This window comes from Anabrus simplex, chromosome 2 (genome assembly GCF_040414725.1).
Source record: "Anabrus simplex isolate iqAnaSimp1 chromosome 2, ASM4041472v1, whole genome shotgun sequence".
NCBI lineage: Eukaryota > Metazoa > Arthropoda > Insecta > Orthoptera > Tettigoniidae > Anabrus > Anabrus simplex.
In genome coordinates, this window is record NC_090266.1 from 1,111,323,037 (window position 1) to 1,111,342,033 (window position 18,997).

Consider the following 18,997-nt stretch of genomic DNA (forward strand, 5'->3'; position numbering starts at 1 on the left):
ATGCAGTACTTCTCTAAACCCTAATACGATTGTAGTTTTCTGACTATGGACCTTACAGTCTGTGCCTGGAATTGTAAGGGTGTTACTGCTCAGAAATACGAACTTGAGTCGTTTATTTTGAGCATAACATTGATATCCTCTTGCTAGGAAAAACGTGGCTTAAACCTCATATGCCCTTCAAAATTAAGAACTTTGCGGTCTACCGCAAAGACAGAGCCAACAGAGATGGCGGGGGTGTGGCCGTGCTGAGTAAGTCTAAACTTACTCATCATGTCATAGACCCCCTCCCTCTCGGCCTTATAGAGTCTCTCGGTATCGAGATTAGACATGATAACTATCACTATCGGATTTATGCGGCCTATTTACCCCCCAAAGCTCCGCTGCATACTGCGGAGATTGATGTTTTATTAAATAAGCAAAGCCATATTTGTTCTATCGTAGCATACTGACTGGAACTCTAGGACTATAAATCCTAAGGGGAGAATACTACAGCATCATATGAGAGATACCGACATCAGTGTGTACGCCCCCACGGAACCTACTTTTTATCCGGACTGGTGTGGTCTACCTGGTGTTCTAGATGTTGCAGTTACCAATTTTACAATAGGACTATAGATTTCTTAGTCCCTGATGAGTTAAATGCGGACCACAAGCCTATCATCTTTAATCTTACTAAGAGACTCGCCTTCTTTTTGGTATTATAATGATTCAGTAGTGTATGGGGTCATACTGGAGGCGTGGTCTAGCCAATCGCTTCCCAGTCTGCACGTTTATTTTCTCTACATGAGATTTTCAAAAGGAGTAGCGCATTGTGGAAGTAAAAGCGTCGTCTTAAAGCGTGGGCCAAAATGAGGTTCGATGCTTCGACATAATTGAAAGACAAATATGATTCAGTGGTTAAATGTAAAAAACGGGCAGAGCCCTCACTTCGCCACCAATAAAGACGAAATCTGCCCGGGCGAGTTGGCCGTGCGGTTAGGGGCGCGTAGCTGTGAGTTTGCATCCGGAAGATAGTGGGTTCGAGGCCCACTGTCGGCAGCCCTGAAGATGGTTTTCCGTGGTTTCCCATTTTCACACCAGGCAAATGCTAGGGCTGTACCTTAATTAAGGCCATGGCTGCTTCCTTCCCACTCCCAAGCCTTTCTTATTCCATCGTCGCCATAAGAACTATCTGTGTCGGTGCGACGTAAAACAAATTGTAAGCAAAAACATATATATAAAATCTAATTTGCCCAAAGTTGTATTCTCTGCCGCGTGCAGTACCAAAACTGTAAATAATAACATCAGGAACAACTGAAGAACCGTGTATTAGATTAATATTTCACGAATTCGTCTTGTCTAAGTGTGCCAGTTCTCTAAGAAACTTCTGTTCAAATCACGGACAGCAGATTAAATTCTTTGGAATCTCTTCCTATAGTCTAGTTAGGGGCCTTGAACCACATTAACTAGAAAAAAAGTAGTGCAGAGTTTTCGTTTAATAGAGAGTTCGTTGTTTTTACAGCAACTTCTTCGTGATATTATTGTTACTTTTATTTGCAGCTAAAATGCATTTTAGAATACATTCTCTTTTAATACCAGGTTTGTTAGTGAAAGCATTCAAAATAGAATATAGGCAACTTTTAACAGCAACACTTCTTGTAATCGCATTCGTAAATAGCGGTGTGTATAGGTGCTTTTGTCATTATTTATGCAATTACATGCCTGGAACTACGTGATATCGGTGGCGAATAAAACTTGAGTGACTGAATATCATGCTGATCGCAGGGCAGTTCACTTTAATAATAATGTTATTTGCTTTACGTCCCACTAACTACTTTTACGGTCTTCGGAGACGCAGAGGTGCCGGAATTTAGTCCCGCAGGAGTTCTTTTACGTGCCAGTAAATCTACCGACACGAGGCTGTCGTATTTGAGCACCTTCAAATACCACCGGACTGAGCCAGGATCGAACCTGCCAAGTTGGGGTTAGAATGCCAGCGCCTTAACCGTCTGAGCCACTCAGCCCGGCAGTTCACTTTATCCAGTTGCACATAAAGTAGACGTCATATCTACCCTGAATAATGCTGCCTTGTTCGTTACTGCTATTGATGTGTGTTTACCTCGTATATGGGGTGGCCACGGCTTTACCGTGGCTCTACGCCTCTGCATTCGGGAGACGGGACAGGGCTGGCCCCAGTCGTCGGCTGTCCTGAGAATGGTTTCCCGTGGTTTCCCGTTCTCCTGCACTAAGGCGAATGCCGGGACAGTTCTTAGTATAGGCCACGGCAGTCAAACCCCTCACCTCCGTGCATCTTCTTCACCGTCACAAATCTCCCGGCCTGAGAGACGGCGTCACCGTCTGAGGCCCGCCTCCCCCTTCAGGGGAGGAATGAAAACATCTTAGTAGTAGTAGTACCTCGTATATACGTTTTAACATTTTCGTAGTAAATTTAGTTTGCCATAAACGTAGACTAGAGTGACTTCATTGGTGTTGAAATGGTGTTATGTAAAACAAATCTTATCTATTGGTATTATTGAACTTGTCTGCAGAAGAATGTGGTGGCTTGATAGTAACTTCCATTATTAGTTACGTTTATACTGTGAAAACAAACTCTCTGATAGCCGTTTGACGGATATACACGTAGTACTAGAAGTAGACTATATTCGTGTCTTAGTAAGGATTTAAGATTAAATTGCACTGTAGTGAACTCCGTTGATTTGAAGAAGTTCCGGTGTCTGAAGACTTCCTTTGACAAACTACCAATATGAACAAAGGGAAGGATGCGACCGTGACCTTGAGAAATGTCCTTACTTGGTCAAATAATTTCTCTTACCATCCGTTTGCAATTCAGTCATTCCATCTGCTAATGTTATAGCTACCTGATGTTATTGTGATTTGAAGTGTTCCGTCCCTGAGGGATTATGTTGGTAAGATGAGATGATCTGTTTTACTGAATTTCTACAGCCCGTATTTCATCTCCGGAATTTTAAAACGTGTCCAATCATTCTGTTTACTGGTCTCAACAGATAATCCGAGTCGGTACAGCGTAAATCCTAGTAAAGTCCTGATCAGCCAAATCACAGATACAGCCACTCAGTGCATTCCCCTCATTACATCTCATTTATAGTTTAACGAGGCAGTTGGATTTGTCGCCATTAAAATAACAAGCATTAGTAAATTCACAGAGGCTTGCAGACTGAACGCTGAAAGGCATAACAGTCTATAATGATTATGTATGTATGTTTCTATTTGTTAGTGGCTGCTTTCTTGCCTCCAGTGACGATGCCATTTTCATCAACTACCGCCCACATGTGGGGTTTAAACATCCGAGTGATGGTAGAGACTTTCTTGAATAGTGTTCTCTTGTTGGAGAGTTTTTATGTTGCTCTATATCATCGCACATATTGTTTAGAAATTGTGACCTCTCTCTCCTGCAATTTTGCTGCATCTCCTGACACAAGACTTTATACTTTTCTTCTTGTAGAGCGGTTTGAATGTCACTTTTCTGTATAAAGTCCTCCTCTCTTCAGTGAGCTGCAGTGTGGTTATTTTGCAGGTGGCAACAACTTTGCGGACCCTATGGCGGATGAGTAAACCATTTCCTTCATTTTATCCCAAGTATGGGATACTGATACAATCTCAACTGAACGAAATTCCCGGAGTTTTGGTCTAGTTCGTTCTCCAAACTCTTGTAGGCATTTGCGATCCGTAAGTCCTACCTACTTCCCACTCCTTCTGATGGTCTGGAGTTTTCATGACTAACATATTCTGGTCGCTACCACAAACTGTTCCAGGAAAAGCCTTTGAATCTGGGACAGAAGATCTCCTACTTCGTCTGACAAGTAAGAAATCAACTTGGTTTCTGACTCTGTCACCTGGTGAAATCCACGTATAACGTTGCCTTGCATGATGATTAAAGGGTGGCGTGTCATATGCGACCGTGCCGCATGCGACCTGTGCCACTAGCGACCGCATAATTTGTAAACGTGCCGGATGCGACCGGCGTTGACAAGCAAATTGTCATTTAATAAGTTGTGTCATTACCCAAGATAAGGTAAGCTAAACAAAGTGCAATGCCATTTCAGTAAGTCCTATAAGCAGCTACTGCCCCTACTTTACATAACACTTCTGGGGGAAATTCGTTTTACAGCACGAAACATGGTGATGCGTTTACGTCTTTTCCCAGCGGGCGAGTTAGCCATGCGGTTAGAGACGCGCGGCCCTGAGCTTGCATCCGGGAAATATCCGACGGCCGAATCACCATCAACAGCATCATATCCCCTCACTCCATTTGAACACTGCGAAAAGGTTTCGATTTGAATCCAGGCTTTTGGCATGCAATCTAGTGATTAGAAACGGTCTACCACCAACTTTCCTACCCTGCCGGCCAACATTCTGATGGTGAATTATTTTTCATCCAGGCTAAGTGGCTCAGACGGCTCAGACGGTTGAGATGCTGGTCTTCCGATTCCAACTTGGCAGGTTCGATCCTGGCTCAGTTCGGTGGTATTTGAACGTGCTCAAATACGTCAGCTTTGTGTCGGTGGATTTACTGGCACGTAAAATAAATCCTGCGGGACTAAATTCCGGCAACTCGGCGTCTCCTTAAACCATAAAATTAGTTACTGAGACGTAAAGCCAGTAACATTATTATATTTTTCTTTCGACCAACGGCACTCGAACCTGCTAATCACGGTGTCAAACCTTTATTTTAGAAAAGACCAAGTTAGCTACTTATAAGCAATCTGCCACTTGGTGACAGCCCTTAATGCAGATCAGTTGTAAGTGATTGATGGGTCGCATGCGGCACGATGCTTATCCACTCGGTCGCTATTGGCACGATAATGGCCTGGTCGCATCTGCCACGTAACCGATTAAAGAGTGTGTTGCATATAGTCATATCATTGTCAGCACAGAATTCCAATAAGCCAACTCCTCGTTCATTTCTCTCACTTAAGCCGTATGATCCAACTAAAGATCTCAAATGACAATCCTTAGTATCTCCGATCTTAGCGTTAAACTCTCCCTGAATTATTACTACTTCCCTGTTTGGTATTTTGCTGATTGCACATTCTAAACTGTTCATAAAACTCATGGATTTCCTCATCAGGTGCTGCGGCATAGGGGCGTACACCTGAACAAAGTTTATCTAACAGGAGAAAGCATTCATCTTGGTATATATATATATATATATATTTCGTATGGCATGAGGATACATTGTTTCAATTTGGTTATTAACAAATATGTACAATTACACGAAAAACAGTTTCATCTATACACACAGAACAAGTACGTAATAAACAAACTATATTTATACATTTGAGCTCATCAATATCTGCATGATTCTGTCATTGATGTGTTCATATCCCCGGACAGCATTGTGGGGACCACTGCGGCAACAACATTCCTGCTCTGATTCTCGCATAATTTGTTGTAGGATTTAATTTCGTAGCGCCAATAGATGTTGAAAGTTAGTTTCTCACCACTGGTGTAGAAGTTCTGTTCGTTGCTATAAGTGAATACAGATTCTGTTTTATGCTCCGAAATCTGTTCACTAAATCAGTATGTATGCCATTACCATTGTTTGTATGAGCTCTTCTTTCTTCTTTGACCTTCAGCGAAACGTAATTCCAAATACTTGCTCCCCATGATCTGAGGATTTAATTCTAAAGGACAAGGAGTCTGAGAATGAAATCCTTGTCCTGCAACCTATAACCATACATAGCCTAGTGCCCGCACACAAGAAGTACATTCCTGGCTCGAAGGATGTGTTGGAAGCTAACGGTACATTGGCCGCTATCCGTTTGTCATTTGTCACATTTCGCATGCTCCTTCTTGGAAACATACCGCTGCCTGACGTCCGCTCAAGTTCGAGGGCTGTCACGATGTAATATGACCACATAGTTCCGTTTTGCGTTCCGAAATCTGTTCATTTTATCTGTTTAACTAATATCTGTAAAATCATGCAACTGTATGTTACAACATACTTATTTCGGCCTAGCTCAGGTCGGAAAAGCTTTCTCTATTCATCTGAAGAGGCATGTATTCGAATTCCCCTTAGGAAGTAGAGCATTTCCAGTTCTGATAAGCAGCATATTCATTCCCGGGGACAAAGAAAGCCAAGGTTACCTTGAACTGTTCAGGAGTCTTCATGGCGATGCCTTTTTGTATTACCGAGCAAGTGGCCGGGCGGTTTGGGTCAAATTATTTATAAAAATGTATTAGGGCCTTGGCTTGCGAGATGACTGCTGTCCAGTCAGGAGTGCCTCGGCTGCCTCTCGAATCCAGACAGTCCTTCAGATCGTCACACGAAACTAAGTGAACAATGTTTAAGAATTAAAATCTCTGAACTGACTAGAAATCGAACCCGGGCCTTCAAGCACGCCAACCCTACATCGCTTTTGTATAGCAGTATATTATATTTGCTCCATGCAAGTGTTGCAAAGTTCTGCAATTCACTCTTCTATTAACCACTACTGATGATTGCCTAATTGCCGTGTTTTCCTAATGGTTAGGTTTTGTGCGTTGTTGATAATGGTAATCATATGGCCTCAGTTATCACGTGCGAACATTTTGATCTGACAGCATCTTGCTTTTACTCGTCAATATCGGTGTTCTCTTTTACTCTAGGCCTACTAGGTGGCAGAGTATCTCTCTTGGGTATATATGGTTGAGTTTTAATGAATTTTGTCGAGTGAACACCACATGTGTTGCCTGATACCTTCTACATGCAGACATCGTACGACATCGTGTCGAATGGACTTTTTTCCGCCCTTCGAAAATCGGACTACCTCTGCCGCTATTTCGGATCCGGAGACCGACACTCTGGCACTGATCCACAACGTGAGCTTTTGTGTTAATGTTTGTAGTCCTATCGAAAGATTGAATATTCTGAAACCATCAGCAGCTCGCAGGGTTTCCCATATGTTGTCATTGGATGAGGACTGTGACGTGAGAGGCTGACTCATCTTGTTAACCACTCCTGGTCGACCCAGCCTTGCTTGTGGGTGTCGGTTGTCAGTTTAGTCATACAGGCCAACTTTTAGATCACTGGATTTGATTTAATCAGATACACATATATACAAAATAGCGATACGACCTTAATGGAAGTGTATACATTAAGGCCGTATCCCTATTTTGTACGGTACAACATAGGTTATTGTTGATCTGGCCTGCAAGAGTCGTTTCTGCGATTGTTTCTTCTTCGCATCGCTCTCACACGCAGGTCTGTAAGCGAAATAGTTCTCTACTGTCTTTGAGAATGGAAGTACCTTTGTGGAAATGAAACCTTGTGAATACTTCTAGCATCCTAGCTCTGTTTTTACTACCTCTGTTTTGTAAATTTAAAATATGGATTAACCCATCTTTTCTGTAACTCTGTGGAATATTGGGTCATTTCATCTAGATTGAGCTTGTCTGCGATTTTTCCAGTAGTAGCTTAACTTTTAAGAAATTTATTTTATAAAGATACTGGCTTCTGTACTAGTTTTGTGCAGTTGCCGCAGTAATACTATCTAGTTGAGATGAGTGGCACAGTCAGGCAGTGTAGTAGTAATAGAGGCATAGAACATGTGCTTCAACACATAAAAGAAGCATTAGAGTTACAAAGAATATGTACATGACCTTACTTATAGAGAACTGAATTTTAAGTACCCATGGCCTTCATTTTGTGTTCGGTGTAACCAATTTCCTTTACCCGTTTTCCTTTTTAAAATAATAATAATAATAATAATAATAATAATAATAATAATAATAATAATAATAATGTTATTTGCTTTAATTCCCACTAACTACTCTTACGGTTTTTGGAGATGCTGGAATTTAGTCCCTCAGTTCTTTTACGTGCCAGTAAATCTATCGACACGAGGCTGACATATTTGAGCACCTTCAAATACCACCGGACTGAGCCAGGATCGAACCTGCCATGTTGGGGTCAGAAGGCCAACGCCTCAATCGTCTGAGCCACTCAGCCCGGACCTTATTTAAATTTGTTTATAATTGCACAATTTGTTTTACGTCTCTTGGCGACGGTGGGATAGTAAGAGACTAGGTCTTGAAAGGAATCGACTGCGACTGTGCTACAGCTCCAGGACTTGCCTATAGTGAAAATAGGAGACCACAGAAAACTATATTCATTGTTGCCGACTTTCGCATTCGAACCCACTATTTCCGCCTGCAATCTGGCAGCTACTTGACCTATACATGCGTAAGTTCAGTAAATTACGGACGTAGAAAATCAGAATAGGCTTGTAATTTAACTGGATATCTGAGCCATTAAAGTCTTATGATTTGAATCTCAGCTCTACTGCTCCAGTAGTTCAGGCATAATTTAGACGTCATCACGTTTTAAGTTTTACGCAAAATTTTGCAAATAATTTTCCAAATATTCAACTTTCAGTTCAATGTAGTCGTGAGACATTTCCTTCTCAAAATGTTTGGCAAAATTTCACGAAATTCTTCCCATTGGTAAAGACGTGATATTTCAGAGATTAATTTTTCTGTAGAGAACCCCGCGCTATTTCACAGTCGAACAGTTTGCGAGGTGAGCTCAGTCGCTTTTAGGTCACATTCGGTTACTTGGTCACTCGCGGCGGATGTATGTTTCCTATAATTATCTGTTCACTTCTTAAAACTCTAATGATAGCTAGTTGAACTTCACTGAGAGTGTGATTTTTAATAAGTTACTCAAGAATATATCCAGCGAAAGTAGAAATCATTATTTCTCGTATCCTAAATGTCTTGCCACTATCTGTTATGTTCTTATTTATTGCACACGAAGAAATCGTATTTTTTGAGTAAGTTTGAAGCGTTTAAAAAGCACCATTGGTTTTTATTTTAGAGTTTACTTTACGTCGCACCGACACAGATAGGTCCTATGGTGACGATGGGACAGGAAAGGGCTAGGAGTGGGAAGGAAGCGACCGTGGCGTTGATTAAGGTACAGCCACAGCATTTGCCTGGTGTGAAAATGGGAAACCACGGAAAACCATCTTCAGGGCTGCCGACAGTGGGGGTCGAACCCACTATTTCTCGAATACTGAATACTGGCCACACTTAAGCGACTGCAGCTATCGAGTTCTGTGAAATAAATACTACTAGTTGAATGAGTGAGTGCAACAACGGAAGTTGTGTTCACTGAGCTTACTCGTGGCCGGAGAGGGCGTGCCCTGAGCGACGGACGCGTGTAAGGGGTTAACTCCCCTTGTGCAGTCACAACTCTCGAGCAGGGCGAAACGAACAATATTTCCTCTCGGCATGTGATGTATTGATGCGTAGTGCCCTTTCATTTACTTTACACACCTGTTGGCGTTGTTGTTATTATAATACTGTAATTATAAGGGGCAGTCAAATGAAAACTCTTCATCTGAGTAAAAGTATTGTAAAACGTTTCGTACCGGTACTTCCAACGTTAGACATTTATCCCACTGGGTGATAGGACGGTCAAGGCTGGCGGGCTGTACCCAGGCACCCACGTCCTTGTCCGATGCAAACCGATATCCACGAATGACTTTCTTGAGCTCCCCAAAGACGTGAAAATCGAATGGGGAGAGTTTGGTCTGTAGGGGCATTTCTCACAGAGTTGTCAGTTGTCCTGATTTTAAAAAAAAGGAAGAACAAGAAGGTAAACTCGTGTCCTCATCCTGAGATAGTGCAGCTCTTTTCAGGCACATCCCCAATGGAAGTAGGCTGCATGTACCACTTTAACCACATACCTGCCCTCCTTTTCTTTCTTTCTTTCTTTCTTTCTTTCTTTCTTTCTTAATCCGTTTACCTTCCAGGATTGGGTTTTCCCTCGGACTCAGCGAGCGATCCCACCTCTACTGCCTCAAGACTTTGAGTCGAGGACAAAACTGGGAAGTAGGACCAGTACCTCGCCAAGGCGGCCTCACCTGCTATGCTGAACAGGGGCCTTGTGGGGCGATGGGAAGATTGGGAGGGATAGACAAGGAAGAGGGAAGGAAGCGGCCGTGGCCGTAAGTTAGGCTGGAGAAGTAGTGGAAAAAAACGGAAACCACTTAGAGGATGGCTGAGGTGGGAATCGAATCCCCCTCTAATCACTTGACCTCCCGAGGTTGAGTGGACACTGTTCCATTCCTCGTACCACTTTTCATAACAAAATGTTATTGCCTTTACTTCTCACTAACTACTTTTACGGTTTTCGGAGACGCCGAGGTGCCGGAATTTAGTCCCACAGGGTTTCTTTTACATGCCAGTAAATCTTCTGACACGAGGCTGACGTATTTGAGCACCTTCAAATACCACCGGACTGAGCCAGGTTCGAACCTGCCAAGTTGGGGTTAGAAGGCCAGCGCCTCAACCGTCTGAGCCACTCAGCCTGGCGTACCACTTTTCAAATTTCGTGACAGAGCCGGGAATCGAACCCGGGTCTCTGGGGGTGGCAGCTAATCACACTAACCACTACACCACAAAGGCGGAATTGTTATTTTTATTATTATTATTAAAATTTAAATATTCAATAACCATTGACATATTATTGGACCAAAAGGGAATCAATTTCAGTACATGAATGCAATTTATGTAGTGCAGTTGTTCCGGATGTTGATTGATAAGAGATTAGAGCTCACTTCCGTATAGTGTTTGAATGTGTGAAAAATAAGTTACAAGATTGTGAGCAACTGCAAAATGACCTCGATAATGTTGTGAGATGGACAGTAAGCAATGGTATGATGATAAACGGGGTTAAGTCAGGTTGCGAGTTTCACAAATAGGAAAAGTCCTCTGAGTTTTAATTACTGCGTTGATGGGGAGAAAGTTCCCTCTGGGGATCAGTATAAGTAGCTAGGTGTTAATGTAAGGAAAGATCTTCATTGGGATAATCACATAAATATGATTGTAAATAAAGGGCACAGATCTCTGCACATGGTTATGAGGGTATTTAGGGGTTGTAGTAAGGGTGTAAAGGTGAGGGCATATAAGTCTCTCGTAAGACCGGAACTAGAGTATGGTTCCATTGTATGGAACCCTCACCAGGATTACTTGATTCAAGAACTGGAAAAATCCAAAGAAAAGCAGCTCGATTTGTTCTGGGTGATTTCCGACAAAAGAGTAGCGTTACAAAAATGTTGCAAAGTTTGGGTTGGGAAAAAATGGAGACGAGCTGTTCGACTAAGTGGTATGTTCCGAGCTGTCAGTGGAGAGATGACGTGGAATGACATCAGTAGACGAATAAGTTTGAGTGGTATCTTTAAATGTAGGAAAGATCACAATATGAAGATAAAGTTGGAATTCAAGAGGACAAATTGTGGCAAATATTCATTTATAGGAAGGGGTGTTAGGGATTGGAATAACTTATCAAGGGAGATGTTCAATAAATTTCCAATTTTTTTTGCAATCATGTAAGAAAAGGCTAGGAAAACAACAAATAGGGAATCTGTCACCTGGGCGACTGCCCTAAATGCAGATCAGTAGTGATTGATTGATTGATTGGATTGATTGATTGATTGATTGATTGATTGATTGACAAACAAGCCGACAAAACTTAAAACTGATCATTACCCACCTCGCCCGAGATAAAATGAAGTATTAGATGAAAATTCGAAACATAAAAGTAGAAAAACATTTTTATGTACGATTGCACAAATAAATCTTTCCCCTCCTAATTAGCCGGGTGCTTCGTGTGAAATTTATAGAGCAGGCCCTGCTCTCTTTCCAGTCTCGTAGCATAGTGACGCAGCTTAGAGACAGCGCCACTTTGGAATTCCAGCTGAGAGTGTTTTTGTCCCTCCAGGATATGCTAGAGTCAGCAGCAGCATCAACTGGGCTGAACACGCGGATGTGAAGTAGGCTACCGGGAATAAACCCATCGTCTTGTTTACTAGGAAGCACGGAATGTCCCCTTTATAGAATGATGACTCGACAGGGAAGTTCCTCTTCGTGCCTACTTTGTCTTCGTTCCCGTCCTACATATAAGGATACCATGAAAAAAACAGAGAGAACCATGTTTATTATTTTAAGGGGACTCATGTCGATATTCTGAGTAACTAAAACTATTTTGAATGACTTAATTCACTCGAAGTAGGAAGACAAGCTATCACTGGGCTAGCAAGCCTAGCCACCTGGGATCGAAAAAGGCGCCTGCGAGTGGGGTCTCAAATACACGACCAATGCGCACTGGAAGAAAGTATATTTCACCTTCATTTCCAGTCTAAGTCCAGTACTGAATCTAGGGGCTCTGTTGATCTCATTATTTGATTATAGGATGGAAACTGCATTCACTTAAATGCCACAATATGCACTTTCGATTCTTCTTCTTCTTCTTCTTCTTCTTCTTCTTCTTCTTATTATTATTATTATTATAAAATTAGAAGACTAATGTTCTCGTGGTGAGCATAGCGACTTTTTCAGTCGTATTTGTTCACCAATAATTACATGATAACATACACTTAGCCGCAGGAAATTTGGCCACTACCTAAAATCGAAGAATCCGCCACATTAGAGACTCAGAAAATGAAAACCTACAACCTGTTTTCCAGTCATTGACCGGGTCAGGGATGTAATGAATGAACCATATATAAGGCTATTAGTACGATGGGGTCGCCACTCCCAAAGTGATTTATTAATGAATGATAGATGCTATGAAATGAGAATGGAGAGTTGCTGGAATGAAAGATGGCAGGGAAAACCGGAGTACCCGGAGAAAAACCTGCCCCGCCTCCGCTTTGTCCAGCACAAATCTCACATGGAGTGACCGGGATTTGAACCACGGTATCCAGCGGTGAGAGGCCGACGCGCTGCCGTCTGAGCCACGGAGGCTCTATTAGAGACCCAGCAATCAAGGTAATCCTGTTCAGAACTGGTTATGAAACGGAAGCATACATAGTAGCTGGCTTCGAGACATCACTGAGATCCGATTTCTAGATTGACGCATAACATATAAACAACAAATAGCGCAGGAAATTGTTTCTAGTTGGTAAAGGAGCAGCTATCTTTCCGATAAACCCCTTAATAATATACCTTACCACCAACTGGAGATAATGTGGCAACGGCGAAGAGATGTAGTAGCCTAGCTGGTAGAGGTGCTGTAAATGGATGGTAGGGTATAAATTGCGATGATTCGAATCCATCCGGTGCTAATTATCCTCTTTTTATCGCTGACAAGAACAACTTATAAGCACAGTCGCTTTTTGGAATACACTAACAAATTTGAAGGGGAACAATTATCGTAATTCCTTTATTCAGTTTCTTTTTCTGTATAGCACTATGTACGATTGTATTTAGTCCATTGATAGCTTAAGTAAGAAGGTACGCATTATTTCTCTTTACTTTTGTTATTACCTTTTCTTTTTCTTTCTTAATCTGTTTACCCTCCAGGGTTGCCTTTCCCTCGGACTCAGCGAGGGATCCCACCTCTACCGTCTCAAGGCAGTGTCATGGAGCGTGAGCCCTTGGGTCGGGGGGATACAACTGGGGAAGAGGACCAGTACTCGCCCAGGCGTCCTCACCTGCTATGCTGAACAGGAGCCTTGTGGGACGATGGTAAGATTAGAAGGGATAGACAAAGATGAGGGAAGGAAGCGGCCGTGGCCTAAAGTTAGGTACCATCGCGAGGTACCATGGCGGTATTTGCCTGGAGAAGTGTCAAACCACGGAAAACCATTTCGAGGATGGCTGAGGTGGGAATCGAACAGACTTCTACTCAGTTGACCTGCCGGAGCTGAGTGGACCCCGTTCCAGCCCTCGTACCACTTTTTAAAATTTCGTGGAAGAGCCGAGAATCAAACGCGGGCCTCCGGGTGTGGCAGCTAATCACACTAACCACTACACCGCAGGGGCGGACTTGTTATTATCTAACTTGCGCTTAATGGTTGCGCGTTTTATGGTTTAGTACACCAAACATGTCGATTCTTTGTTATATTGAGCATAACGAAAATGACATCGTCTTTGATTCCTATAATTGAAGGCAGTAGATAGATAACGAAGAATGCTGTAATTTTGTAGGAGGTTATCCATTTATGGGTGGGTTGGACCAGTGGAATAATAGCTCCGCCTGTAAAACGGATGGATCGTATCACATGCTGTAGTTGTAAGGTGAAGTTTGAATCTCAGTCTCTTTTCGCATGTTCGTTATTATTATGTTTGGTATTACTAGCCATGGAGAAATTGGCTAACTCACCATATTGAGTTAACGACTGCTGACAATATTTTTATAGCAGATGGAACATATATTTTCAAGTGGAGTCGGAACCACCACGTGAACTCTTAGTTACCTGTATAAAGGCCTTCTGATTCGATTACCGCTTGAAGTCTGCAAGCAACGGAAGCCATGCTCGTTCTCGGCTACCCAAATATCAAAGGCTAGATCCCAAAGGTCATCTTGCGATCTGATTCATTCCTCTTCGGCGAACCCTCTATGGAGCCAAGCTCTGCATTCGGAAGACGAGTGGGTTCGAGCCCCACCGTCGGCTGTCCTGAGAATTTTTTTGTGTGTGGTTGCCCATTTTGACTTCCAGGCAAATGACGGGACAGTTCCTACTCATAGGCCACTTCCACCACCTTACCCAGTTTCATTCACCATCATTCATCGTAGCTTAGTTACCTCCTCAACTGAGGTTAGCGACAGGAAGGGCACCCGTCTGTAAAAACATACCATGTCATCCCACCTCATCCCGTACCAGGATACGATGAAGATGATGGTGTTATTGATTTTATGTCCCACTAACTACTTTTACGGCTTTTGGAGTCGTTGAGGTGCCGGAATGTAGTCCCGCAGGAGTTCTTTAACGTGCCTGTGAATCTACCGACATGAGGCTAACGTATTTGAGCACCTTCAAATACTACGGGACTGAGCTAGGATCGAACCTGTCAAGTTGGGTTCGGAAGGCCAGTGCTCTACCGTCTGAGTTACTCAGTTCGGCTATCGGGTTTGAGAGTCCCCAAAATGTCGGAACTCTGCCGTGAAAAGGGTTCTTTAACGTAGAAATGGGTCTTTCACATTCAAATACACTTTATGTGCCGAATGACCTCCCACACTGTTCGAGTTATGGCAAGGGTTGCTATCTTTATTAATGCGTAGCTTTGTTGTTTTCACAATGCACTCAGAGCCTTGTCCATTGTGAAGATAAAGAATCTTGAGGAGTCATATAGTGAACAATAATCAATGTAACTACCAGATGAGGATGATGGGTCTCGAATACCTACCTTGCCAAATAACGTATGGTGTTGTGATTGTGAGTTTTCTGCCATTCATAAGGGTTTCTACTTGTTAAAGGTGTCCGAGAATTGCAAAGCACATGCAATAAATACGCTGAAAATCTGGGATCGATCCTATGTTCGGGTATTGAGTTTGGTCGCCTGATTACCAGCAACATATTGCTACTAAGGGCGGTCACGTACAGCAATTATTGAGGAAGAGTGGTGTGAAGATTTTGGAATAGCTCCTTAAAATCAATATTCAGACCTGGGGCCTGGTCACTTGGACGGATTCTTCCACCGTGAGAATAACCTTGTCCCTGCACTTGTAGTCCCGTGAGAACCCCCTCAAGCTTCCGAAAGACCTTGTAGACTGCTAGATAGGACCTTGCCCCAGGCGTTTGCGGATGTACTGACTCTCTCCTTAAGTCTGGGGGAGAGAGTTAGATATCTCTAACATCCATTTCACGTGTTCTTGTTCTCAGATCAGATAATGGAATTAATAAATAATCGTCACAGCAATTTCATTTTCAATAGCCTGACGTTATTTCAGCTCTTTAGATTTAATTAATTTGTACATATTAAAAATATTTTACAGGATTATTGAAGTAGGGTCATATGAAAGTGTTCCTCAGATTGTTTAAGAAATCAGACGGTTCGTTTCTGAGATACATAATTCCATCAAAATTAATTCTTGTATTCCTTCTCGCAGGGTTGCTTTTATGTGAAATGCATTTCATTTTGATGTTTTTCTTGAACATAATGCCATGAGTATCCAAATTATCTTTGTATATTTATATACAATAAAATAAAGTTATGAATGTAAACGTGATACTGTATTATGATATGGCCTAACGTAGAACCATTGAGTAACAATATCCATGGTTATTGATGTTACTAACGTCAGAAATTAGCCTTCGGATGTTTACAAAAACTCGTCATCATCTGGGGTCGATCCTGTGTTCGGGTATTGAGTTTGGCCGCCTGATTACCAGGGCTACTAAGGGCGGTCACTTACTACAATTATCGAATAAGATAAAACTGTTCTCTTTCTCATGTTCATTTATCCCTTTCAGTTACGAAATTTGTTTACCAATCAAAAATTCTTACAGGGTTATTGAAATAATCATATAAAAGTGCAACTCAAATTTTCGAAAAATATCTATGGCTCATTTATGAGATATGTTGTGTGATGGCATGTGTCAGTTCGACAACATGACTGAAGAGGTAAACAAATGCTCTTCCGCATTGTTGTTTACTCATTTTACATGCTGAATATGTTATTTAGTCATCAGCCTTAATATGTGTGTGATGAAATGAAATGGCATATGGTTTTTAGTGCCGGGAGTGTCCGAGGACAAGTTCGGCTCGCCAGGTGCAGGTCTTTCGAATTGACGTCCCTAGGCGACCTGCGCATCGTGATGAGGATGAAACGATGATGAAGACGACACATACACCCAGCCCCAGTGCCAGCGAAATTAACCAGTTAAGGTTAAAATTCCCGACGCTGCCGGGAATCGAACCCGGGACCCCTGTGACCAAAGGCCAGCACGCTAACCATTTAGCCATGGAGTCGAACCCATGTGTGTGATGATAAACTGATAATAACGCTATTTGTTTGATGTCCTTTTGAGGTCTGTTAATTCTGTACCATGAAAGTTCTTTAACCCTCCAATATCACCGACCTTAAGCGGAGTAGAATTCGTACTCTTGACTGCGGCCATGAGAAGCTGTCCCATACCGGCGTACCTATCGTAAGACAGGATAGCAGCTATTCGAACCTCTAATCTCTCGAAACGATGCAGATTTCATTATTGAGAATGTCTTTTCGAATATACCAAGTACTTTACTACTGTTGGAGGATAGCCATAGTGACTCGTATTCCAGTGTACCTTTTGAAGATTACCGATGTTGGAATCCTGACACTGACGATGGCTTCCCGTCACTTAATCCTGGAAAACTCCCTTACTCAAGTCAGAGGACAGCTGTTCGAAATATAGGTCCCAATAATTACACTTGTGCACATTGCCCGAAAGCTTGCGATGTCGTAGGCTATCAGACAAGTTTCTTCTCACATGCCGTATATTTGGGGCGTATCGCTAAATACGGCTCAGGCCTCGACAACCACATCAGCAATCTTCGGAACTTGCTTGTGCTCTATTATTACTTTTACCATAACCACTTACAAGGCAACGCCATTGAAGAAAAGTGACTTGTGTTCGCCTGGCAACATGCGATCTTAAATATTCATTACTAACAAAGCTGCTTAGCTGTAGCCTGCACAAAGCTGGCACAGAGCAGTATTTAAGAAAGGAATGTCCAATACGCGCGCGATAACCATGATCACGATGAGAGACCTGCTGAACGGATGATAGACTGATAGACACAAGTGAGTCACTATTCCAACATCTTGTGTACTCTCCTACTCATCCTTGTTACTAATGAGTAATGAGTTCGATTTATAATTGTCATTTCTCTCGAAAAACAAAATGTCATTGTGCATACTTCTGTTTGTTTAGAATTAAATGAGGTTATGACCAAATCCTTTATTGAGTTGCTAACTGAGTTTTTTGGTTATCAACAACCTGTAATGCGTGTGAATACTGTTTTCAAGGAAGAATATTCTCGTCAGAGTACCACGTGGTGGAGATGGAAACAAAGATTTCAAAGATGGATCAGGTTGACCTGTTCTGACTTGAAAATGTTGTCGGACAAGAATTCCGTTTATTTACTTACTATTTAAAAAGCTGCCTTTGCTGGCTGGATGTAGTGTTTACAGTGCACTATGTCTTCTGGTATGGGCTAGAATAAATTTGTTACTTTCATTGACCTGTCTGTCTCATCCTTGGCTTTGACAATATGAAAGTGACCTAGGTATGAGCGATGCCAGTAATGCCATTCCTTATGCAGCCAGTCCCTGTTTTGAATGGTGTGAAAATATCGCTCATAGGGTCGGTTGGTGCATGCATTTCAGTGGGCTTGGCAGACTGATATGCAAGAGCAGCTTCTTGCTCAGTGAGGAAAGCAACGGGAAACTACCTCACTCCTCACTTCCCTAGTATGCCTCTTCAGTGTCACCTAGGCTATCTATGACAGCTGTTGGTGGAGCTGTAGAGGATCAAACCAGCCTTCGGTCTGAATACCCAACATAAAACATACATTTAAAAAATAGCATCCATTTTCCTCACTAACCTTGAAATGTGCTAGGATGGTCAACTTCTGCCGTAAAATAATATTTACATTTTTTTGCTTATGTTTTAACATCGCACCGACTCAGTTAGGTCTTTTGGCGACGATGGGATAAGAATGAAGCGTCCTTGACCTTAGTTTAGGTACAGCCTCAGTATTTGTATGGCGTGAAATTGTAACATGTTACATGCACGGTAATTTAAGTATACTTCATATATTCATATTATTAATTTTCGTGAGAAAATATCGTGGTAATCATATTAATATTATTATGCCATAATTAATTTCTGGTAGAATGATGTAAATTTAATGCATTTCTTATATTCATGTATCAAAATTCTGTAGATACGTGGTATGAATCAGGCAGCCATTTCTGGGACATTGCAACTCAGCTCACTTAGCAACTGTTTTCTTTTGTAGCCAGCTACAATGTTGTACGTTTCTGATTATTAATTATAAATTGACTTGATGAATCGAACTTATACATTTAAGGCGAACACGTACACCCAGCCCCCGAGGCGGAGAAATTAACCAGACGAAGTTATAACTCCGATCCGGCAGGGAATCGAACCCGGCACCCCAGTGACCAAAGGCCAGCACGCTAACCATTTAACCATGGAGCCGGGCTAGCAACTGGTTAGAACAGCGTGGTTTGACATTGAAAGGAAAACCGAAGTTG

General features: G+C 42.2%; 1 protein-coding gene across 2 annotated transcripts in view; it reads left to right on the forward strand.

The window, feature by feature from the left end:
* LOC136864725 (uncharacterized) overlaps positions 1 to 18,997 on the forward strand; it is a 147,195-nt gene that overhangs the window by 36,927 nt on the left and 91,271 nt on the right. The window contains exon 1 of one of the 2 annotated variants that reach the window (XM_067142067.2): positions 13,306 to 13,476. The exons of the other annotated variant lie outside the window; for it this stretch is intronic. Within the exon in view, the coding sequence (XP_066998168.2) occupies positions 13,448 to 13,476 (29 nt within the window). The 5' untranslated portion in view covers positions 13,306 to 13,447. Of the gene's footprint in view, positions 1 to 13,305; positions 13,477 to 18,997 lie in introns of those variants that run through there. 2 annotated transcript variants of the gene reach the window in all.